The 26,231-nt window shown below is 39.9% G+C and overlaps 1 protein-coding gene across 2 annotated transcripts in view; it reads left to right on the top strand.

The window, feature by feature from the left end:
* Positions 1-1,852: 1,852 nt before the first annotated feature.
* Positions 1,853-26,231, top strand: part of LOC140676619 (hexokinase-2-like) — a 92,501-nt gene continuing 68,122 nt past the window's right edge. The window contains exons 1-6 of one of the 2 annotated variants that reach the window (XM_072914316.1): positions 1,853-1,951; positions 13,548-13,710; positions 17,910-18,058; positions 22,488-22,607; positions 22,799-22,894; positions 23,388-23,487. In XM_072914316.1, coding sequence (XP_072770417.1) covers positions 1,922-1,951; positions 13,548-13,710; positions 17,910-18,058; positions 22,488-22,607; positions 22,799-22,894; positions 23,388-23,487 — 658 coding nt within the window. In that variant the 5' untranslated portion in view covers positions 1,853-1,921. Of the gene's footprint in view, positions 1,952-8,496; positions 8,691-13,547; positions 13,711-17,909; positions 18,059-22,487; positions 22,608-22,798; positions 22,895-23,387; positions 23,488-26,231 lie in introns of those variants that run through there. The other variant, XM_072914315.1, reaches the window with a different exon arrangement.

Below are 26,231 nucleotides of genomic sequence, written 5' to 3'. Positions count from 1 at the left end.
TAACGTTCTTACTTATATCTGTCAGTAAACTCGTCATGAAAGCGCTAAAACATACCGGTGTAGTGAGTTTACATTATTCACCCAAGGAACTTTAGTTATTTGAGAGTTCCGGTCGGACGGTTTTTCACGGGACACATTTCCGGTGTTGTTGTTTCCGGCTGAGGAGATGCTGCTCCGTTATTGATTGAAGTAAAGTCTGAATGTCATTAAAACAGTTAGCTCCGTCTTTTGACACTTCTTCCACTCCCGTCCTTGCACGCTACACCGCTACAACAAAGATGACGGGGAAAGACGCTGTCGAAGGTGAGCCACGTAAATAAGACCGCCCACAAAACAGCGCGTCCTGAAACGACTGTCAGAAAGCAACTTGAAGCGGATGTGTAAAACATCATCTATGCAACATTTTGACCAAAGAACCACCATTACATGTTATGTAGACCACAAGAAAGTCTTTTACATTTAGAAAGCTAATAATAATAATAATAATAATAAAATGACCCCTTTAATGCCCCCTATAATCCGGTGCGCCTTATATATGAAAAAAAACCTGACTAGAGCTGCTCATCGGCAGTGCGCCTTATAATCCGGTGCGCCCTATGGTGCGGAAAATACGGTAATAATAAATAGACAAATTTTAGTGCATAATATTGCACACAATAACACTATAAACTGGTTCTTGCTTACGTCCCGCACACACCCACGCGTCCATTTAGAAGAGTTTCGATGAGTTTATTTCAACAATTGACTGAGACCGAACGGAAAGTCAGACGAAGCAGCATGTCGTGTGACGAGGCCTCCACAGCAGTACACACTGCAAAAACTGAAATCTAAGATGAAATATCTCAAATAAGGGTGATATTTGCTTATTTTCTGTCTGATAAGATAATTCTTCTCACTAAGCAGATTTTATGTTAGAATGTTTTACTTGTTTTAAGTGTTTTGGTCCTAAATGATCTCAGTAAGATATTACAGCTTGTTGCTGAGATTTGATGACCTATATTGAGTAAAACATGCTTGAAACTAGAATATCAACTGTTGCAAAGCTATGTCATCAACACTCACAAGTATAAAACTACTTTTTTAAAGTAATCATTTCTTACTTCAAGCTTGAAAAAAAAAAAATCATGACTAATTAAAACAGATGACAGCCAAATGGACTTTGCTGTTTTATTTTCAATGAAACAATAGAAAACACGTACTCATATAGTAGTACAGTTGGCACAGTACAGTAAACTGACAGTTCATATTTAAACATTTAACATTTCAAACTATTTTGAACAGAAATAGTTCATGCACATTCAGATAAATTCTTCAAAATTACAATAAAACAAAATTTGGCTGGGGGCCGGGCTGTGTATATGCGCACTAATTGACTGAAAGAGCACGCACTTGGCGCGATGATGTCATGTTATCCATGGAAAAATGCATTTTTAGACAATATGATTTGCCTGAGCGGCTAGGAGACCCCGAGAGTAACAAGCGGTTGCCTTTCCATTCAGAACAGAAAATTAATTTTTAGTGTAAGTTTGCTGGTTTCAAGAAATGTAATGCCGAGCGCATATCATTATGTCAAGATAATGGCACTACTTCATTTAACAATATTTTTCAACATATTGAGCAAAAAGCTCTAATTTGTTTTTCTACCAAGAAAAGTGCACTTGTTATTAGTGAGAATATACTTATTTTAAGGTATTTTTGGGTTCATTGAGGTTAGCTAATTTGACTTGTTTTGGAACGTCTTGACAAGCCAAATTTTCTTGTTTTATTGGCAGATAATTTTGCTTAGTTCAAATAAAATACCCCTCATTTTTTTTTTTCTTTCTTGTTTTTGAACACTGACTTTTTGCAGTGAAGAAAGAAGAAACTCTTGGACGAGGAAGGCAAAGAGCTAAGAAGAGCACTTGAGTTCTTCACTGCGGAGATGTCAGCTGTCAAGGAATCAATAAAGCAGGTGGGTGGATTAAGTGAAATGTGCAAAAACCAACAGAATGAAGGAACCAGAGCAGTACACTCAGGTGAACGACATCATCGTGACCGTGGTTACGCATTAGGTCGCACATGTTTGCACGGGTTGCGGCCGCTGACGGTGAAGATGATTTCAACTCCACGGAGCAGCAGGTGGCCACATTCATGCAGTCCAAAAAAGAGGAACGGAATATTAACAACATCAAAGCTTACCATTCACTCAGCAGGACAAAATAAGGATCCACACGATCAATAATAATCAGGGTCGTCAACAGGAAACATACAGTCGTGGTCAAAAGTTTACATACACTTGTCATGGCTGTCTTGAGTTTCCAATAATTTCTACAACTCTCATTTTTTTGTGACAGAGTGATTGGAGCACATAGTTGTTGGTCACAAAAAAATATTCATGAAGTTTGGTTCTTTTATGAATTTATTATGGGTCTACTGAAAATGTGAGCAAATGTGCTGGGTCAAAAGTATACATACAGCAATGTTAATATTTGCTTACATGTCCCTTGGCAAGTTTCACTGCAATAAGGCACTTTTGGTAGCCATCCACAAGCTTCTGCTTGAATTTGACATCACATGGACAAAGATAAGACCTTCTGGAGGAAAGTTCTGTGGTCAGATGAAACAAAAATTGAGCTGTTTGGCCACAATACCCAGCAATATGTTTGGAGGAGAAAAGGTGAGGCCTTTAATCCCAGGAACACCACACCTACTGTCAAGCATAGTGGTGGTAGTATTATGCTCTGGGCCTGTTTTGCTGCCAATGGAACTGGTGCTTTACAGAGAGTAAACGGGACAATGAAAAAGGAGGATTACCTCCAAATTCTTCAGGACAACCTAAAATCATCAGCCCGGAGGTTGGGTCTTGGGCGCAGTTGGGTGTTCCAACAGGTCAATGACCCCCAAACACACGTCAAAAGTGGTAAAGGAATGGCTAAATCAGGCTAGAATTACGCTTTTAGAATGGCCTTCCCAAAGTCCATGTCAGAAAACCAACACATTTAGCTGAACTGCACCAATTTTGTCAAGAGGAGTCGTCAAAAATTCAAGCAGAAGCTTGTGGATGGCTACCAAAAGCGCCTTATTGCAGTGAAACTTGCCAAGGGACATGTAAGCAATTATTAACATTGCTGTATGTATACTTTTGACCCAGCACATTTGCTCACATTGTCAGTAGACCAGTGACGTGCAGTCACTAGAGGCAGGTGAGGTAAAAAGAAAAAAAAAAAATTAAATTCTTATATGTATCCAGTGATTATACTATAAAGTTATTTTACATTTAACTTCACCAGTTTTAGATTATTTTTATTCAAAATTGCTGAATTTTCACATTTGCCGTTCAAATACTGAGAAGAGACGGTGCGGTGAACAGCAGCCAGTTGAGGCACGTCACTCAGTGCCTCAACATGGATTGCGCAATGACCCGGCTAACTGCTGGCCTGCTGTGCAGTGAGACTGTATTGCTATATGAACTATATTATACATTTCCATAGTTTAGTTAGCTGAGGTATATAATGTACAGTGTATTTTGTCAACAACTGTATGTGTGTAAAGTATTTCTTGTGCTGAGCGATCATAAAACGGCTGCAAAAGACGCACTGGCTGAGACTCGCCTCCTGCACCCCCGCCGTAGAATTGTTATATCAACTAAATCCCACACTTAAACTTTCCACGTGCAAGATTGAATCTATTTAAAAAAATTATTTCATAAGAAGCCAAAAAGTGCAAAAACAATAATGTTGGTGTTGGAGGAGTTGTGAATGACTGCAGGGACACAACATTAGATACACCTGCAGACTGCAGGTGTACCTAATTCACAACTCCTCCAACACGAACATTATTGTTTTTGCACTTTTTGGCTTCTTATTAAATAACTTTTGTAACCTATTTTCATGGGCTTTCCTCTTTGTGATGTTAAGTTCCTGTTATGCGCTGTTATACAGTAAATGCCTTGAGCTCTTATTTTGAAGGCGTTAAGAGTGATGTCACGTTGCGGAGGTTTTTGAAAGAACGTAAATAAAGTGGTCCTCGTGTAAACTGGAGCCTCCGTGTTTGTTATTTTGTAGTTTCATACAGTATAAGCGACATTTATAAACCCTCGGTTACACTTTTTTAAATAGATTCAATCTTGCACGTGGAAAGTTTAAGTGAGGGCTTTAGTTGCGGCGCATGGACTTAATTTCTAAGTAAAGGTAAGACCATAATAACGTTTTTTTTAATTAAATGTGCTTTTTTGTGTGCTACAGTTTGTATGTGTAAAGTTAAAGTTAAGTTAAAGTACCAATGATGTATGACCCATCCCCTTGATCACCCCCTGGGAGGTGAGGGAAGCAGTGGGCAGCAGCGGCGCCGCGCCTGGGAATAATTTTTGGTGATTTAACCCCCAATTCCAACGCTTGATGCTGAGCGCCAAGCAGGGAAGAATGCTGGTATGAGCTTTTAAACATAACCCGTTAACTGCTGCCAATCAAATGGTGAATAAGATACTCTTTAGGGTTCATATGTTTGTAAATCTGACTGTGATGAAGTCAGTGCCTCACCAGCCATCAACCTCACCGCACGTCACTGCAGTAGACCCATAATAAATTCATAAAATAACCAAACTTCATGAATGTTTTTTTGTGACCAACAAGTATGTGCTCCAATCACTCTATCACAAAAAAATAAGAGTTGTAGAAATGATTGGAAACTCAAGACAGCCATGACATTATGTTCTTTACACGTGTATGTCAACGTTTGACCACTTCTGTAAGTCTGCATTGCTAAAACAAGGAGGGAAGCTAAATGGAGCAGATGTTTGTATAAATGAACACTTATCGAAAACCAACGCAGAAATAACCAGAAAAGCATTCATCTTAAAAAAAAACCCCAAGGTAAAATACAAGAAACATGGTCCACAGACTGCAAAAACAATTATCAAACTAAATGGAACATCGCAGGATGCTAAATTATTGTCATTAAAAAAAAATGTAAGAGCTGGCAGGCATACACAAGCAGCACTCAATCACAGAGTGGATTGTGCAGCCTTTTGCAACTTAGACCATAAAAATATAGAAGTGGATAATGACAGAGATCCAGACATAAATGTCTTCTGCTATAGTAAGAACAACTGCTTGTATTATGCACATGAACAATACATACATCCATACATCCATTTTCTACCGCTTGTCCCTTTTTTGGGGTCGCGGGGGGTGCTGGAGCCTATCTCAGCTGCATTCGGGCGGAAGGCGCAGTACACCTTGGACAAGTCGCCACCTCATCGCAGGGCCAACACAGATAGACAGACAACATTCACACTCACATTCATACACTAGAGCCAATTTAGTGTTGCCAATCAACCTATCCCCAGGTGCATGTCTTTGGCACATGAACAATACATAATAACATTAAATATACAAACCCTGTTTCCATATGAGTTGGGAAATTGTGTTAGATGTAAATATAAACGGAATACAAATCATTTTCAACCCATATTCAGTTGAATGCACGACAAAGACAACATATTTGATGTTCAAACTCATAAACTTGCAAATAATAATTAACTTAGAATTTCATGGCTGCAACACGTGCCAAAGTAGTTGGGAAAGGGCATGTTCACCACTGTGTTACATGACCTTTTCTTTTAACAACACTCAGTAAACGTTTGGGAACTGAGGAAACTAATTGTTGAAGCTTTGAAAGTGGAATTCTTTCCCATTCTTGTTTTATGTAGAGCTTCAGTCGTTCAACAGTCCGGGGTTTCCGCTGTCGTATTTTACGCTTCATAATGCGCCACACATTTTCGATGGGAGACAGGTCTGGACTGCAGGCGGGCCAGGAAAGTACCCGCACTCTTTTTTTACGAAGCCACGCTGTTCTAACACGTGCTGAATGTGGCTTGGCATTGTCTTGCTGAAATAAGCAGGGGCGTCCATGAAAAAGACGGCGCTTAGATGGCAACATATGTTGTTCCAAAACCTGTATGTACCTTTCAGCATTAATGGCGCCTTCACAGATGTGTAAGTTACCCATGTCTTGGGCACTAATACACCCCCATACCATCACAGATGCTGGCTTTTCAACTTTGCGTTGATAACAGTCTGGATGGTTCGCTTCCCCTTTGGTCCGGATGACACTATGTCGAAAATTTCCAAAAACAATTTGAAATGTGGACTCGTCAGACCACAGAACACTTTTCCACTTTGCATGAGTCCATCTTAGATGGGCTCAGGAACACTTCAGAAACCCACTGTCAGTAACTACAGTTGGTCGCTACATCTGTAAGTGCAAGTTAAAACTCTCCTATGCAAGGCGAAAACCGTTTATCAACAACACCCAGAAACGCCGTCGGCTTCGCTGGGCCTGAGCTCATCTAAGATGGACTGATACAAAGTGGAAAAGTATTCTGTGGTCTGACAAGCCCACATTTCAAATTGTTTTTGGAAACTGTGGACGTCGTGTCCTCCGGACCAAAGAGGAAAAGAACCATCCGGATTGTTAAAGGCGCAAAGTGTAAAAGCCAGCATCTGTGATGGTATGGGGGTGTATTAGTGCCCAAGACATGGGTAACTTACCCATCTGTGAAGGCGCCATTAATGCTGAAAGGTACATACAGGTTTTGGAGCAACATATGTTGCCATCCAAGCAACGTTACTATGGACGCCCCTGCTTATTTCAGCAAGACAATGCCAAGCCACGTGTTACATCAACGTGGCTTCATAGTAAAAGAGTGCTGGTACTAGACTGGCCTGCCTGTAGTCCAGACCTGTCTCCCATTGAAAATGTGTGGCGCATTATGAAGCCTAAAATAGCACAAGGGAGACCCCCGGACTGTTGAACAACTTAAGCTGTACATCGAGCAAGAATGGGAAAGAATTCCACCTGAGAAGCTTAAAAAATATGTCTCCTCAGTTCCCAAACGTTTACTGGGTGTTGTTAAAAGGAAAGGCCATGTAACACAGTGGTGAACATGCCCTTTCCCAACTACTTTGTCACGTGTTGCAGCCATGAAATTCTAAGTTAATGATTATTTGCAAAAAAAAAAAAGTTTTTGAGTTTGAACATCAAATATGTTGTCTTTGTAGTGTATTCAACTGAATATGGGTTGAAAAGGATTTGCAAATCATTGTATTCCGTTTATATTTACATCTAACACAATTTCCCAACTCATATGGAAACAGGGTTTGTATTTCTAATGTATATACTTGTTCTTATACTATCTGAACTCACTATGTTCTCTGCTCGCTGTACATATCCTACCAAGTCAGACCTACACCGTTTCAATGTCCATTTCTCTGATGATGCAATTGTTGATGACTGAAGTGCGGATATCAACCAAACCCTCCGCATCCCACCCCCCGGATTGTAAATAATGTAAATAATTCAATGTATATACTCTGATGATTAACTTGTGTGATGACTGTATTAAGAAGATAGTATATATTTGTTCCATGAATTGATTAACGTGGACCCCGACTTAAACAAGTTGAAAAACGTATTCGGGTGTTACCATTTAGTGGTCAATTGTACGGAATATGTACTGTACTGTGCAATCTACTACTAAAAGTTTCAATCAATCAATCAACATCATGTGGTTTGTTTGTTTGAATAATCTACAACAGTGGTTCTTAACCTGGGTTCGATCGAACCCTAGGGGTTCGGTGAGTCAGGCTCAGGGGTACGGCGGAGGTCAAGACACACCCGACTCATCGTGTAAATAAAAGCTTCTCCCTATCGACGTATTACGGATACGGCAACAGCAGAAGTCAGACTGATATGCAGCTGTGTAAATTGTTGTGAGTTTGTGCATTGTGTTGGTTTTGTTCTTTGAACAAGGTGATGTTCATGCACGGTTCATTTTGTGCACCAGTAAAAAAACATGGTAACACTTTAGTATGGGGAACATATTCACCATTAATTAGTTGCTTATTAACATGCAATTTAGTAACATATTGGCTCTTAACTAGTCATTATTAAATACTTATTAATGCCTTATGCGGCATGGCCTTATTATAACCCTAACCCTAACCCTAACCAAATAACTCCAAATTAAGTCTTTGTTACTTAGAATATGTTCCCCATACTAAAGTGTTACCAAAAACATATAACTTTGTCTTGAATTTGAAAAAAAAACTACATTTTATTTTTCACTAAAGAAGGGTTCGGTGAATGCGCATATCAAACTGGTGGGGTTCGGTACCTCCAACAAGGTTAAGAACCACTGATCTACAAAAATACGAAAAATTGCTATCGCAACATCTAGTGGACACATTTAGAACTGCAGTCTTCCTTCATTCAAAAATGTCAGCTCATTTTTATACTTAGCAAACTTCTCCCGCGGGCCGGGTGAAACCTGTTTGCGGGCCTGATCCGAACCCGCGGGCCGTACGTTTGACAACCACCCGCATCAGCGCCACGCCGCCCCGCAGCAGCAGCACAGGGCGTCGACGGAACAGCCTACGTCATCACGCTCTTACCCTCTCTGCAGCCAATCAGCGACTTGAACAGACGTGACGTCATCACCCTGCCGAAATCCCGGAAACTGGAAGTTTGTTTTTTTCTTCAAACTTTTTTACTTCAGACGTAAAACGAAAATAGACTGGCTTGTTCGGTAAAATAACGTTTAATCATTGCAAAAGCTTAAGAAGGAGGACCAACCGTCACCAGTAACGATGGCGGCTTCGAGTCTACTGGATAGATACTCCACCGAACTCCATAACGAGCAAGTACATAAAGTAAGTAACGCAATTGGGGTTGAATAAAAACATGTCGTGACTACTGAGTGTACTCGACTTAGTGTACTCGACACTATAGCCAGCGGGCCGCGGTGAATTAAGGTTGTTGTCCGAATAAATGTCAACATCTTTTGACACCAATGAGGTGTTCACGGTAGAGACATAACACTCATATGTTTCAACCGTAAACCTGTTTTAAGTCAGTTATAGTGAGTACTTGGTTAAAGAGGGGTTTTGGGTAGCCAGTGGACTTGTTTTGTAAGTGCAGACCTGAAGGATTCCCAGGGGAAAAAAAGCCTCTTAAATGGAGTATTTCAACATGACTGAATAGAGCCAGGGTGGCGAAGGCTGTCTGAGCAGAAATAGCATACCAGGAAATCAGACTTCGAGACGCCATCATATTCTCCGAAATAAAATAATGTCTTGCTTGCACATAGTTGTGAAATAAAGATGGCATTCGGACCATGCACAAGAAGCACGACGTGCATTAGAACTAATATGGACTTGAAACTAAAGATGAATTATCCATCCATCCATCCATTTTTTACCGCTCATTCCATACTTGCCAACCTTGAGACCTCCGATTTCGGGAGGTGGGGGGGGGCGTGGTCGGAGGTGGGGCGGGGGCGTGGTTGGGGGCGTGGTTAAGAGGGGAGGAGTATATTTACAGCTAGAATTCACCAAGTCAAGTATTTCATATACCGTATATATATATATATACTGTATATATATAAGAAATACTTGACTTTCAGTGAATTCTAGCTGTATATATATATATTTATTATATATATATATATATATATGTATATATATATATATATATATATATATATATATATATATATATGAGAAATACTTGAATTTCAGTGTTCATTTATTTACACATACACACACATAACACTCATCTGCTCATTGTTGAGTTAAGGGTTGAATTGTCCATCCTTGTTCTATTCTCTGTCACTATTTTTCTAACCATGCTGAACACCCTCTCTGATGATGCATTCTGCTTCGTCTCCTTGTTGTGTGCGCAGTTGTGCACTGCACTCTCTAAAAGCCTTAGATGTTATTGTCACATATGCATGTGCAGTAGATGGAAGTATTGTCCTGTTTAAGAGTGTCACAACATTGCTGTTTACGGCAGACGAACTGCTTTACGGTAGACGAAAACCTGACTGCTGTTGTTGTGTGTTGTTACCGCGGTGGGAGGACGTTAATGAAACTGCCTAACAATAAGCCCACATAAGAAACCGAGAACTCGCCTTCCATCATTCTACAGTTATAACGTGATTGGGCAAGCACGCTGTTTATATTGTGGGAAAGCGGACGTGAAAATAGGCTCACTCAGGTCCGCATGAATTTCGGGAGATTTCGGGAGAAAATTTGTCCCGGGAGGTTTTCGGGAGAGGCGCTGAATTTCGGGAGTCTCCCGGAAAATCCGGGAGGGTTGGCAAGTATGGCTTATTCCCTTCGGGGTCGCGGGGGGCGCTGGAGCCTATCTCAGCTACAATCGGGCGGAAGGCGGGGTACACCCTGGACAAGTCGCCATCTCATCACAGGGCCAACAAAGATAGACAGACAACATTCACACTCACATTCACACACTAGGGCCAATTTAGTGTTGCCAATCAACCTATCCCCAGGTGCATGTCTTTGGAGGTGGGAGGAAGCCGGAGTACCCCGGAGGGAACCCACTCAGTCACGGGGAGGACATGCAAACTCCACACAGAAAGATCCCGAGGCCGGGATTGAACTCACGACTACTCAGGACCTCCGTATTGTTAGGCGGACGCACTAACCCCTCTTCCACCGTGCTGAATTAGTGTCTTCTAAAATAAGAAAAACATGTTGCTTTCCCTCACACTATCCGGATGACTCACACTGAATGTTATTAAAAGCAAGTATGCTCAACGCTGCAGGAATAGTTATTTGTTAATGCATTTTTTTTTCATTTACCCTGTATTAAGTGTAACCACCTGCATGCATGGTAATACACACTATATTGACATACTATTGACACTATATTGACATACTATTTGCTCATACATACTGTTTAAAACCATGGCAATGGTCAGTCTGAGTCTGGACAGACTGACCATTGCCATGGTTTTTAACAGTATGTATGAGCAAATAGTAGGGGTGTAACGGTACACAAAAATGTCGGTTCGGTACCTACCTCGGTTTAGAGGTCACGGTTCGGTTCATTTTCGGTACAGTAAGAAAACAACAAAATATACATTTTTTGGTTATTTATTTACCAAATTTGTAAACAATGGCATAACATACATATACACAAAGGGTCCATTGCCTGGGTTCATGTGGTCAACATATATAAAATAAAAACTAAATAAGATGAGGCTCAGAATGGTTTCTTAACAAAACATTTCTACATATAAAGTGCTTTTTTTGATTGATTGAGACTTTTATTAGTAAAAGGTAACACCCCAATAAGTTTTTCAACTTGTTTAAGTCGGGGTCCACGTTAATCAACATTAAACTGCCTCAAGTTGTTGCTCAGATTAAATAAAATGAGCAAATTTTTTTTCTACATATAAACAGTTTCAAGTCAACTCAGCCTCAGATTAACTTTTCTTTTCCCCCCCAGCCTGGCTAACTTGGCAGTAAGAAGTGGGAGCTGTTTGCTCGTCTTTATCTTTGTTGAAGCGATGTTCACTTGGGGGTGGTGCCGCTTCAAATGGGTTAGCATGTTTGACGTGTTCTGCGATGAGGTGGCGACTTGTCCAGGGTGTACCCCGCCTTCCGCCCGATTGTAGCTGAGATAGGCTCCAGTGCGCCCCCCGACCCCAAAGGGAATAAGTGTTAGAAAATGGATGGATGGAAGGGTTTGACGTGTTGGCAGAAGCATGCCTTACCGCTGCTGAACAATGTCGGCAAACCTCCGTCCTCCGCACCGCGCAGCCGAAGTGTTCCCAAACGGGAGATCTTAACGAGGCAGGAGGGTCTTCGAGCTCTGGCTTTTATATGTTGTCGTAGCCTCGGTGTGCATTATTTACACAACGTGCGCTGCGCTACTTAATATTTCCGTGTGGAAACACGTTCGGTACACTTCCGAACCGAAACCCCCGTACCGAAACGGTTCAATACAAATACACGTACGGTTACACCCCGAGCAAATAATATGTCAATATAGTGTAGGGATGATGTTTGATAAGAAATTATCGAGTTCGAGCCTATTATCGAACCGATTCCTTATTGATTCTCTTATGGAGTCCAGATAGGTTGTTGTATATGGAAAAAAACACACAATATTTGGTTTAACAAAAGCTCACTTTTATTATATAAGAAAAAAATCAAATCTAATAAATACATAGTATTTATTAAGATAAGACCTTCTGGAGGAAAATTCTGTGGTCAGATGAAAGAAAAATTGAGCCGTTTGGCCACAATACCCAGCAATATGTTTGGAGGAGAAAAGGTGAGGCCTTTAATCACAGAAACACCGTGCCTACCGTCAAGCATGGTGGTGGTAGTATTATGCTCTGGGCCTGTTTTGCTGCCGATGGAACTGGTGCTTTACAGAGAGTAAATGGGACAATTGAAAACGGAGGATTACCTCCAAATTCTTCAGGACAAGCTAAAATCATCAGCCCGGAGGTTGGGTCTTGGGCGCAGTTGGGTGTTCCAACAGGACAATGACCCCAAACACAAGTCAAAAGTGGTAAAGGAATGGCTGAATCAGGCTAGAATCAAGGGTTTTAGAAAGGCTTTCCCAAAGTCCTGACTTAAAACGTGTGGACAATGCTGAAGAAACAAGTCCATGTCAGAAAACCAACACATTTAGCTGAACTGCACCAATTTTGTCAAGAGGAGAGGTCAAAAATTCAACAGAAGCTTGTGGATGGCTACCAAAAGCGCCTTATTGCAGGGAAACTTGCCAAGGGACATGTAAGCAAATATTAACATTGCTGTATGTATACTTTTGACTTGGTCACATTTTCAGTAGACCCATAATAAATTCATAAAAGAACCAAACTTCATGAATGTTTTTTGTGACCAACAAGAATGTGCTCCAATCACTCTATCACAAAAAAATAAGAGTTGTAGAAATTATTGGGAAACTCAAGACAGCCATGATATTACGTTCTTTACAAGTGTATGTAAACTTTTGACCACGACTGTATATTATGTGAAAATGTATATGGTTTATTTTGAGGAAAGTAAAGCATTACAAGGACGTGCAACAGTACTAGTTTTAACAGTTTAAAATATTGTTTTTGTTTTAGTCTTTCTTTACCCTTAACAGATGAGCCGCCCCAAAGCAGAGTAAGCCAATTATCAGCAAGAACGTTTTTATCTCCGTATTCGTTAGTGAAGGCCGTGTTCTTGGTTTGGAGCAGCAGACCCGCAAGGGAATTTGTCTATCTTTTATGTACGCTATTTTCTAATTACAGAGTTTTGATTATTTCTGTGAGCTGTGGGTGTTAGGATTCTGACTGGTTTGTTGGTGATCAAGTGCTTAAATCAAATACAATACATTTATAACCTTTATATTCTTTTTTCTATATGTTTTTATTTATATTCTGTTATAGTCCTTTTGTATGTTTATTTTATCGTGGTCTATTCATGAACTGTTTAGTGATTAGACCTAACTCAAAATATCCGTTTAAAAAAAATAAACATATGCTAAGATTGTATTTAGAATTTAATTGTTTAAGGCACACTAGACCAATCTGCAGACTGTCTTAATTCGCTTCCGCAGCGGTAATCTTTGTGTAAAATCATGTAACGACCAAATATAGGAGGCCAGATTGCAAGTGTTATTTGTGTAAACACACATTCACTGTTCAGTAGGTTCATTGCTTTACATATTTGGTTTGTTCTTTCTCTCAAATGGTTTAGTTGGACCAGTACCTGCACCAGCTTCATCTGTCTGATATAACCGTGATGGATATATCCATGAGATTTCGCCGAGAAATGGACAAAGGCCTTTGCAGAGACACCAACCCCACAGCTGCTGTCAAGATGCTGCCAACGTATGTGCTCTCTACGCCTGATGGATCAGGTATTGCGCCTCAGAAATAATATCTCTATTTTTTTTTATCACACCTCACCTAGTAGGTGGAAGCGTTTTCAGGAACAGTACAGAAGGCTTCGATAGTTTAGCTGAAGGCATTCTGAGTAAAGAGGCTACGATTTGTCATCAGGCGGGTAATTATTGTACATTTGTGTATGTGCAGTACTTCAATCTAATATCCCAGACACAAAAGAAGAAAAACAAGTTCAACAGATTTAGGTAGAGATGTCCGACGACATCGGACTGCCGATATTATCGGCCGATAAATGCTTTAAAATGTGATATCGGTTTCAAAAAGTAAAATGTATGACTTTTTAAAACGCCGCTGTACGGACATAGGGAGAAGTACAGAGCGCCAATAAACCTTAAAGGCACTGCCTTTGCGTGCCGGCCCGATCACCTAATATCTACGGCTTTTCACACACACAAGTGAAAGCAACGCATACTTGGTCAACAGCCATACAGGTCACACAACTTTAACACTGTTACAAATATGCGCCATACTGTGAACCCACACCAAACAAGAATGACAAACATATTTCGGGAGAACTTCCGCACCGTAACACAACATAAACACAACAGAACAAATACCCAGAAGCCCTTGTAGCACTAACTCTTCCGGGATGCTACAATATACACCCCCGCTACCCCCTACGTCCCCCCCCCACCTTAACCCCATGTCAGGTGATTTTTCAAATCACCTGACATGTTTACTGTGTATATGTATATAATGTATACATTTTTTTAACTTTATTTTTCTATACATTTTACAGGTTATATATCTTTTATTATTGAATGTATAAAATGTGATGAATATTTAATGGACCACAATGGAAACAAGTCTTTTGGCTTTTTGGGCCATCCATTTGCCTTTTTTAAGCATTACCGTATTTTTCGGACTATAAGTCGCAGTTTTTTTTCATAGTTTGGCCGGGGATGCGACTTATACTCAGGAGCGACTTATGTGTGAAGTTATTAACCCATTACCGTAAAATATCAAATAATATTATGTAGCTCATTCACGTAAGAGACTAGATGTATAAGATTTTATGGGATTTAGCGATTAGGTGTGACAGATTGTTTGGTAAACGTATAGCATGTTCTATATGTTATAGTTATTTGAATGACTCTTACCATAATATGTTACGTTAACATACCAGTTGGTTATTTATGCCTCATATAACGTACACTTATTCAGCCTGTTGTTCACTATTCTTTATTTATTTTAAATTGCCTTTCAAATGTCTATTCTTGGTGTTGGCTTTTATCAAATACATTTCCCCCAAAAATGCGACTTATACTCCAGTGCGACTTATTATTTTTTTCCTTCTTTATTATGCATTTTCGGCCGGTGCGACTTATACTCCGGAGCGACTTATACTCCGAAAAATACGGTACATGGATTAAAGTCTTTAAGATGTCAATAAACTTCTCAATCAATCAATCAACCAAATAATACTACAGGTTGTGCTCTCTTATGACAGATAAAATGATATGATACTTCTTTGTAATACAAAACACCATACATTAACAACGCCAATGTGATCATACCTTACATACATTTTCAGAATGTGGTCGTAAGAAAAATATCTTCAGTACTTGCCAGACTATCAGTCATATTCAGACAATAAACTACAATTTTAAAACATAATTTCTCAAGGTATTTTGGTAGATAAATATAACGATCCATACAAAATGTGTCAACAAACAACATGAAGTGAACCCACTTGACATCGAATAAACCAAAAGTGAAGCACGCCAATTTGCTTTCACCATTAAGAAACATTTTACCTTTATAAACCTTTACAAGTTAAAACAGACGGAGATAAACATATATTAAGGGGAACTGCACTTTTTGGGGAATTTTGCCCATCGTTCACAATCATTATGAGACACAAGAAGACAAAAGTTTTTTGGGTTTTTTTGCATTCTAACAGGTAAAAATCTGCTTGTTCTAGTTAGCTAGCAATGCAACTAATGGGAACAATCAATTATACTGCTAAATCAGTTTAAAAATGCTTTCAAAAACCGTCACCAATACTTTATTTACATTCTGTAACTTGTATAATAACCAAACTGTTGTTATTGTAAGGGCAAACACTGCGGAACTCTTTTTCTAGAGTAATAACACATCGGCGTGCTTCGGTATTAGCCGTAAAAGTTAAAGCTAACTACGGCAAGGGATAAGCTAGCTTCTACGTCAGCACGAAACGCGTTTGAGTTTGTAATGCCCAACACTGCGATAGAACACCAATCTGTACTGACTGAAAAACATGAACAATCATAGTACAGTATCTGTAAATTATTATTTAATGTTTTGTTTGTACACAGCTAGCGATACAGCGTATGCTGTCTGTCATGATACACACATAACATGCTGCGGTTAGCCGGTGACGTTTTTCTGGTTTATTTGTGGTAAGCACGCCATTTATGTCGAAATAGCCTGTCTCCAAATTCCACATTTGCAGCTTTGAGTCGATTTCACCTCACTCTATCGGCTTCCGTCTGCTCCAACGTTTCACTCTCTTCTTCGTGCTCGCTTCTAGAACATACTTGCCAACCCTCCCGGATTTTCCGGGAGACTCCCGAAATTCAGCGCCTCTCCCGAAGACCTCCCGGGACAAATTTTCTCCCGAAAATCTCCCGAAATTCAGGCGGAGCTGGACGCCACGCCCCCTCCAGCTCCATGCGGACCTGAGTGACGTGTTGACAGCCTGTTCACACGTCCGCTTTCCCACAATATAAACAGCTAATGATGGAGGGCGAGTTCTTGGTTTCTTATGTGGGTTTATTGTTAGGCAGTTTCATTAACGTCCTCCCAGCGCGGTAACAACACACAACAACAGCAGTCAAGTTTTCGTCTACCGTAAAGCAGTTCGTCTGCCGTAAACAGCAATGTTGTGACACTTTTAAACAGGACAATACTGCCATCTACTGTACATGCATATGTGACCCACCCATAATGTGTCACATTTTTTTGTTGATTTATTTATTTTATTTTGTGGTTTGAATTCGTTTTTGTAGCTGTCATTACACATTTATCAGTATTCACATTGGTCAGTAGAGGGCAGTAGGGTGTTTCTTCCCAATTGAATGCTATCACCTGCAGACCGGAAGTGTCTTGTCATTCTGATGAGCGCGACCAGTCTGTGAACAATTGAAACGTCCTGTGTGCTTTTTCCTCCTGTATAACAGGTTAGTTTTGGTGAATCAACTCACTGAATAATATCCATGTGATCTTTATAAGTTTAAGTACACATTCTGATGGTGGAGCCTAACTCTAAAGTGTTTGTGAGTTGTAGTTTGTATTTGTGAATTAATCCAGTGCACAGCTGCAGTAATCAATACAAAAAGGCGACGTGAGTGCGCAATGTTTATATAAGAACTTCTGATCCTAATTCAGACTCCCAAATTAGAGCTCCCGTTTTCTTATTGATTTTATAATGTATATTTGTATAATGTGTGTGTTCTGAAATAGTGACAGAGAATTGAACAAGGATGGACAATTCAACCCTTAACTCAACAATGAGTAGATGAGTGTTGTGTGTGTATATGTGTAAATAAATGAACACTGAAATTCAAGTATTTATTTTATTTATTATATATATATATATATATATATATATATATATATATATATATATATATATATATATATATATATGTGTGTATGTATATATATATATATATATATATATATATATATATCTATATCTATATATATATATGTGTGTATGTATATATATATATATATATATCTATATATATATATGTGTGTATGTATATATATATATATATATATATATATATATATGTAATAAAATATATATATATATATATATATATATATATAGCTAGTATTCACTGAAAGTCAAGTATTTCTTATATATATATATATATATCTTAACCACGCCCCCCGCCCCACCCTGACCACGCCCCCTACCTCCCGAAATCGGAGGTCTCAAGGTTGGCAAGTATGTTCTAGAAGCAGCAGTTAATCTGTTGTTCATTCAGATTCAAAAAGATAAGGCTGTGAATCCTCATTTGTCCAAAAGTAGTCGTCTGTTTGTTACCAAGTCTGCCATGATTGGAGCACACACAAGCGTTGGTATAACCAATCAAACCTAAAATATGTGTATGTGTAATGTAATTTCTTAAATATATATTATATGATTTTGTGTTTAAAGAACAAGGAGATTTCCTGGCCCTTGACCTTGGTGGATCCACCTTCCGGGTGCTTCTGGTTACAGTTATGGCGAATGGCGAGCAAAAGGTGGACATGGAAAATCAAATCTATGCTATTCCTGAGTACCTCATGAGAGGCAACGGATCTGAGGTTAGATGTACTTCTCAACACGTGCTACCAACTTTCTACTGTTTACATGGCCTGTCTTCAATTTAGGATTACTGGTAGTTTGCAGTTTTTTATTTTTTTTATTTTTAAGAGCACAGCAAATGGGAAATCCCTCAAATGAACATACCGTATTTTTCGGACTATAAGTCGCAGTTTTTTTCATAGTTTGGCCGGGGGTGCGACTTATACTCAGGAGCGACTTATGTGTGAAATTATTAACACATTACCGTAAAATATCAAATATTATGTAGCTCATTCACGTAAGAGACTAGAGGTATAAGATTTCATCGGATTTAGCGATTAGGAGTGACAGATTGTTTGGTAAACGTAAAGCATGTTCTATATGTTATAGTTATTTGAATGACTCTTACCATAATATGTTACGTTAACATACCAGTTGGTTATTTATGCCTCATATAACGTACACTTATTCAGCCTGTTGTTCACTATTCTTTATTTATTTTAAATTGCCTTTCAAATGTCTATTGTTGGTGTTGGGTTTTATCAAATACATTTCCCCCAAAAATGCGACTTATACTCCAGTGCGACTTATATATGGTTTTTTCCTTCTTTATTATGCATTTTCGGCCGGTGGGACTTATACTCTGGAGCGACTTATACTCTGAAAAATACGGTATCTCATTTGCAACTTTTTCTACCTAAAAAAAAAAGGCTAAAACACTCAGATAAACACATTAAGAGTAGAGATTAGTGAGGCCCTCGGATGATCCACCATTTGTTGTGCCATGATTCCCTTGCCCATGCATTCGTAGGGGGTCACTCTGGCATATTAATAAAAACATATTTTCATTGAAATTCAATTGTTCTGGTATAGGCCGCCAAAAAAACCACCACAATTTTAGCATGTAAAATACTTTCCAATACTAAAAACAAATGTCTAGATAATAAATATAGTATTAAAAACAATACAGTATAGATACTAGGGGTGTAATGGTACGTGTATGTGTATTGAACCGTTTCGGTACGGGGGTTTCAGTTCGGTTCTTAGGTGTAATGAACGAGTTTCCACACGGACATATTAAGTAGCTTTCCGCACGTTGTGTAAACAATGCACACCGAGGCACAACACACGGCGTGTTAGCAGCTAACGGGCTACGATAGACTGACCATACGTCCTCTTTTCACCGGACATGTCCTCTTTTGCGGCGCTGTCAGGGCGGAGTTTCTTAAATGCCTCAAATGTCCGGCATTTTGAGTTAGGGTTGCGTGTATTTTCAATGTACGTTCAGGGTTAAGAAGGGGTTAAAAACAAAACAAATTGTGTGCGCAGCAGCATTGGTGAGGAAGGGGCAGAGACAGAGAGAGAGAGAGAGAGAGAAAGAGAGAGTTATGATAAACGCGCATGTGTTGCCAGGCTCTGCTTTTTATCCATAGATTTATCAGATTTATTTATTTATTATCTATAGCAGTGGTGTCAAAACTGTGCCCCGGGGGCCATTTGCAGCCCACAGCTAATGTTTTAAAGGCCCACGGCACCTTCTAAAAATACTATTAAAATAAACAAAAACATGTACCCCGCCTTCCGCCCGATTGTAGCTGAGATAGGCTCCAGCGCCCCCCGTGACCACGAAGGGAATAAGCGGTAGAAAATGGATGGATGGATAACAAAAGTGAAATAAAAAAGCTTAAAGGTTAAATGTAATTTAGAAAAAGTTGCAATGTTGACTAATAAAACAAAGCTGTTTTTTTTCTTTCAAACTGTCATTGCTCAAAACATAATATTGAATCAAAATCAATGTTATTATGAATTATTGACCTATCCAAGGTTCTGATTATTTCACATCAAATATTCCACTAAGAAAAATATTTTTGGTTGAAGATTTTCAAATTTGGTAAATAAATAACCCAAAAATGTATATTTTGTTGTTTTCTTACTGTACCAAAAATGAACCGAACCATGACCTCTAAACCGAGGTACGTACCGAACCAAAATTTTTGTGTACCGTTACACTCCTAATAGATACAGTGATAATTAGGGATTGACTAATTATCGGATGGGACGAATATCGGCACCACTATGTGTCATTTTGACGTATATCTATATCGGCCGATATACAGTGTATGTGTGTGTGTGTATATATTTCATATTATATTTAACATTATACACCCCCGCCCCCGCCCACCTCAACCGACGCACTGAGGGTTGGGGGGGGCGGGGGGGGGGGGGGGGGGGGGTGGGGGGTTGTATAATGTAGCCCGGAAGAGTTAGGGATGCATGGGATTCTGGGTATTTGTTCTGTTGTGTTTATGTTGTCTCACAGTGCGGATGTTCTCCTGAAATGTGTTTGTCATTCTTTTTTGGTGTGGGTTCACAGTGTGGCTCATATTAGTGAGAGTGTTAAATTTGTTTTATACGGCCACCCTCAGTGTAACCTGTATTGACTAATTTTGCCTTGCAGTAACTCATGTGTGTCTGCAGCAGGCCCGGCCCTAACCAATCTGGCGCCCTAGGCAAGATTTTAGGTGGCGCTCTTCCACATCGGCAGTGAAGTGTATATACTCACAAGAACCCGAATAGCTTTGTCTTTGACCTTTTTTTTTTTACTTACAACTATACCTAATATATAAAGGGGTGGAAAAGTGACTATTACCTGCAGGGCAAACAATTAGCTAACCAGATGGCAATAACAATGTAAACAAAAAACACCTGCTTAAAAGATCTAACACAAATGTCCCTGAGGAATGTAAGGTGGGAGTACTGTAATTACCTAACGTTACATTATTATTTTCCATAACAATTTAGCCCCCTCCACAATATTAACCCGACGTTAAAACAGAACTAGCTATTTATTGATTATCAATTGCCGAATCATGCAACATTAGCTTAATGCTAAAAAGCCAGGTTACTATCACATTCTGTAACAGACAAATAATTTCATGTAGGCTAACGTTACCTACCTGCTACCTCTGTCTTTTCTCGTTTCTCCTCCTCTTCTTTTCTCTTTTTTTCTTCCCTGGGCACCTGACAGTTTTGGCCGTTTTGACATCTTGTGTTGATTTTTTGATGTGGTGATGTCCAAAAAGAGTCATGATACGGGAAGGGAGGGGGCGCACCGTGCGGGGGGAGGAGGGGGGGCGTAATGTTGTAACAAATAATATTTCTATTAAATAGGCTTTACTTTGCATTTTAATTAACGTGGGATTATTTTTTGTATTGAGAAATAATAGTACCAACTTTTTTTTTCTTTTTTTTTTCTCCAACATTTGTGGCACTGGCGTGGCGCCCCCTTATGGACGGCGCCCTTAGCATTTGCCTATACGGCCTATGCCACGGGCCGGCCCTGGTCTGCAGAAGCCTCATACAACATGTAATAGGGCCAGCACGCTGTCAGTACAGACTTTAGAGGGCGCTAAAGGCAGGGCCATAACGGTACGCCCTTATCATTGTTGTTTGGGTGAAAATCAGCAGACATGCGATAGAATAGTTTCCCCGAGTTACGGGAGTCTCCCGGAAATATTGAGAGGGTTGGCAAGTATGACGCAGTCAAGCGCCATTCATATAAAACTCGCGGGCCGTGCTAACATACAATTTTTATATTTAGGTGCGGGCCGCAAAATAACGTCTTGTGGGCCGCGTGTCTGGTTTATACATAGCACAAAGCAAAAAAAAATCCTTTGTATTAAGTGTTATTTCATTTTAAATTTCAAAAGACTTTTGTGGCTCCCAAAAATTAGGGGTTTATTTGAACTAAGCAAAATTATCTGCCAATAGAACAAGAAAATTTGGCTTGTCAAGACTTTCCAAAACAAGTAAAATTAGTTAACCTCAATGAACCCAAAAATACCTTAAAATAAGTATATTCTCACTAATAACAAGTGCACTTTTCTTGGTAGAAAAAAAAGAGACCTTTTTGCTCAATATGTTGAAAAATATCCTTAAATTAAGTAAATGCTAGTGCCATTATCTTGACATAATGATATGCGCTCGGCATCATTTTTTTTCATGCTTGAAGTAAGAAATTATTACTTTAAAAAAGTAGTTTTATACTTGTGAGTGTTAATGACACAGCTTTGCAACAGTTGATATTCTAGTTTCAAGCACTCAATATAGGTCATCAAATCTCAGCAACAAGCTGGAATATCTTACTGAGATCATTTAGGACCAAAACCCTTAAAACAAGTAAAACAGTCTAACATAAAATCTGCTTAGTGAGAAGAATGATCTTATCAGACAGAAATAAGCAAATACCACCCTTATTTGAGATATTTAATCTTACTTAGATGTCAGTTTTTGCAGTGTATGCATTGACATTTGATCTTCCTAAAGGCCAGTGTCCACTGCAATGGACTCCTGTATGTTGCATAACAGGGCTATTTTTTTTTCTCACTTTCTATTTCATAAGAATTAAAACAAAAATTGTTTTTGCCTATTCTTTTAATTTTCTTTCAGTTATTTGATCACATTGCTGAATGTTTGGCTAATTTCATGGAGAAGTTAGGAATCAAGGATAAAAGGCTTCCTTTGGGCTTTACCTTCTCTTTTCCCTGCCAACAGAGCAAGCTGGATGAGGTAAGACTTGTTTTGTTGGTATTTAATACAAAAAAACATTGCACCTAATGTAAGTCCAACTTTTGTTATTTTGTGCTTTCTGAGTTGCGTTTTTAAATATGTTATTATTGATTACTGTCAATGAGAAGTACACTAAGTGTTGAAGAAAAAAACTTTTGTTGATCTTTTAACTACCGGTACATGTTTTTTAGAGTGTATTGATTTCTTGGACAAAAGCATTCAAGGCAGGTGGAGTAGAAGGAAACAATGTTGTCAGCCTCCTGCAGAGATCCATCAAAAAACGAGGGGTGAGTGTTGAAGACATTTTTTTATCCTACAATTGACAGTAATTATAGTGCCACAGTTCTTTTATGACTAGCAATAAAGGCCATTTTATTTGGAATATTACTATTGTGTGTTATACATGGATTTAGAATGTCGTCTTTTTCTAATTCTGGCAAAGTTATTAAAATGATTATCAAAAATTGATTAACTACTGTGTGTTGTACCACACATCCTTATTTTTATTAGTCAAATAGGTCCATGTTTTTTAGAACAAAAGTGTTAGAAAAACTGAGGAAATGTTGTTCTTGTCCTCAAATAAATGTGAGTGCATGTGTCTTTGTTAATAGCATTCAGTTTCAAATTGTTTTCATTGTCCTTCAAATCAAATCAAATCTTTGTCATCAATCATATTGTTTTGCTGAATGATGGAAAACAACACCAATCCGATTGTTCTGAGCGAAATGAATACTAACCACCGTAAAGGATAGCGAATGAAATAATCAATGTATGTTGCAGGACATCAATGTTGACATTATGGCAGTCATCAATGACACAGTTGGAGCTATGATGACCTGTGGCTATGATGATCATCGTTGTGAAATTGGCCTCATTGTGGGTGAGTCAGTGACTATATCTGGAGGAGCATATTTAATTGAAAGTGTCAAGGATGAGGTTTGTCATGTATTGTTCAGGAGATTCAATTTCATTTTGTTACAATAGAAGTTTTTGTCATTCATTGTAATGGTAATGGTTTTTTTTTTTTTCAAACATGCTGTGAAACACTTCATTTAAGAACATCTGGTTCACACTTTATTCACCATATAAAGCTGGGGTACCTAAGTTATATTATTTAACGACAAAGCACATAGATAGATAGATAGATAGATAGTAGAGATGCGCGGATAGGCAATTATTTCATCCGCAACCGCATCAGAAAGTCGTCAACCATCCGCCATCCACCCGATGTAACATTTGATCAGAACCGCACCCGCCCGTTGTTATATATCTAATATAGACGATGCAAGGCATTAGTGAGGTTATAAAGCTTTTGCCTGTTAAAGAAAGGAGACTGATCCAATGCAGCACAGACATTCGCGTGCCACGCTGTCACGACCCAGACGCACACCAGTGCGCAATCATATGGGAGCCGCGCTGAGCGCACCTCCAAGCACGTCTCGCTGCCGGCGACGGCCGGGTATGGGCCCGACGCTCCAGCGCCATCCATTTTCAGGGCTAGTTGATTCGGCAGGTGGGTTGTTACACACTCCTTAGCGGGTTCCGACTTCCATGGCCACCGTCCTGCTGTCTATATCAACCAGGGTGAGCCCCACCCCTTTCGTGAGCGCACTGTGCGCGGAGTGACCCCTGTTACGAGCCCCCGGCCACGGGGGTGGCGGGCAGGTAAGCTGCTTACCTGCTGCGCGTGACGCCGGCCGCGGCGAAGGCGGACGAGGCGGGGTGTCGGTGCGGTGGGCGTGGTGGTGACCCTGGACGTGCGTCGGGCCCTTCTCGCGGATCGCCTCAGCTACGGCTCCCGGTGGGGCCCTCTCGGGGGAAGGGGCCTCGGTCCCGGACCCCGGCGAGGCGTCTTTTCTCCGCTCCGTAAAAGTGTCCATCTCTTTTTTTTCTTTCTTCTGTTGTGGCATATGCTGCAGGTGCCTGCTCGTTTTTCGTATGTGGGTAACAACATTTAACTATGTATATATATTTCCGAATTGGTCTAACTGCCACCCGCCTGAATCTATTTAAAATCTATTTTTTTTTTATTTCAACCGCCCGACCCGACCCGACCCGCGGATAAAATCTAATTTTTTTTAATTTCATCCGCCCGATCCGCGGATAATCCGCGGACTCCGCGGTTGTGCCCGCAAACCGCGCATCTCTAATAGATTAAGTCTTCATTGTCATTGCACAAGTACAACGAAACTTTGTTTTCAGCACAAACCCGTTCAAGATTAGACAAACAGTGCGCGGGGTTACAGAAGAGGAACGCTGATGGGTCGCCACAAGGCGCTCTGTAAAAGATGGGGAAAAAGGTAAAACGCTGGGGAAGGATACCATACCATACCATACCAACTTTATTTATAAAGCCCTTTAAAGACAAGCACAGTTGAAAAACAAAGGGCTGTACACCACAAAGAAATAGAGGCAAAGGACAGACTAAAAAAATAACATTTAAAACAGAAATAAAAATACACAATTAAAAAGCAAATATAAATTACCCTAAGAACAGTTTGTTAGATAAAAACAGTTTAAAAGTTAAAAACAGTTCAAAAAGTTAAAAGCTAAAAACAGTTCAAAGTCTCAAGCTGGGTTAAAAGCCAGTGAATAAAAATGGGTTTTAAGAAGGGTCTTAAAAATAGCCAAAGAAGGGGCCTGTCTCACATGGAGAGGGAGATCGTTCCAGAGTTTTGGGACCCGCAAAGTAAGGATGAGTAAAAAAATACAATCTAGACTGGACTCCTAAGGGGGCCTAGTCTGGAGTGGGGAAAAAAACCTGCATACCAAAGCACATATACATATTACAACGTACATCTCGAGATATCTAGTAACAGAGGGAAGGGAGTGCGGGGTCATGGTGGTAGGCCGCAGCTCTCAGGCGCTGACCAACCTTCCATCACCCCTATGGGATTTGCGTCGATGGCGAGAGTGTTCACAGTTCTTCCCGCATCCTCCAATCATTTGTGGCAGCTTTGGGGTACTTTGAAGACTGCCAGCAACTTCCAGTTTGTCGACAAACCAGAGCAATGCTTATTCCAATCAGCAGATGTCCTGTTGTCATAATTCCGAATAGGTGGATATCTTCACGTCCTCGGGTCACCAGGCACGCGGCACTCCTTCTTCTACCAAGAGTCCGTCTTGTGTCCAGCAACAACCGCTCCGTCCCGACAAGCAGGTTCCCCCAAACCCACGATCTTGTCAATTTCGTTGAGGCCAGTTAAATAGTTCCAATGTTTAGATTTGGAGAGCAATGCAAAAAGAGGCAACAAGAAAGTTAAGACAAGACAAAGAAGCAAGCAGAGTGCCAGAGAGAAAAATTAGCATCATACAGTAAATGGTAACCGTAATCATTTCTGAAAAATTGTACGCCTTTGTGCTGTCTGTGCCTTATAATTATTTGAGTAAATAAAACTCCAAAAGACAAAATCATTTGTTTTCGTAGCGGTCAACCCCTCCAGATCCAACCACAGGATTTAGAGAAAAGAGGCGTGAGCAGAGCCCACTAAGGAGCCTCCTCATTGGCTGATGCGATATATAGTGAAGCGCGTACATGGTGCAAACTTGTTTTCAGTAAAGCATGGCTGCCAAACACCCACCTGGAAAGATGGCAATACCTGCGCTTGCTGTTACAGCATATAC

The sequence above is a fragment of the Nerophis lumbriciformis genome, linkage group LG12 (assembly GCF_033978685.3).
Source record: "Nerophis lumbriciformis linkage group LG12, RoL_Nlum_v2.1, whole genome shotgun sequence".
NCBI classification, from domain to species: Eukaryota; Metazoa; Chordata; class Actinopteri; order Syngnathiformes; family Syngnathidae; genus Nerophis; species Nerophis lumbriciformis.
Note: the sequence above shows the minus strand (reverse complement) of the source record. Positions and strands in the feature narration are given on the sequence as shown.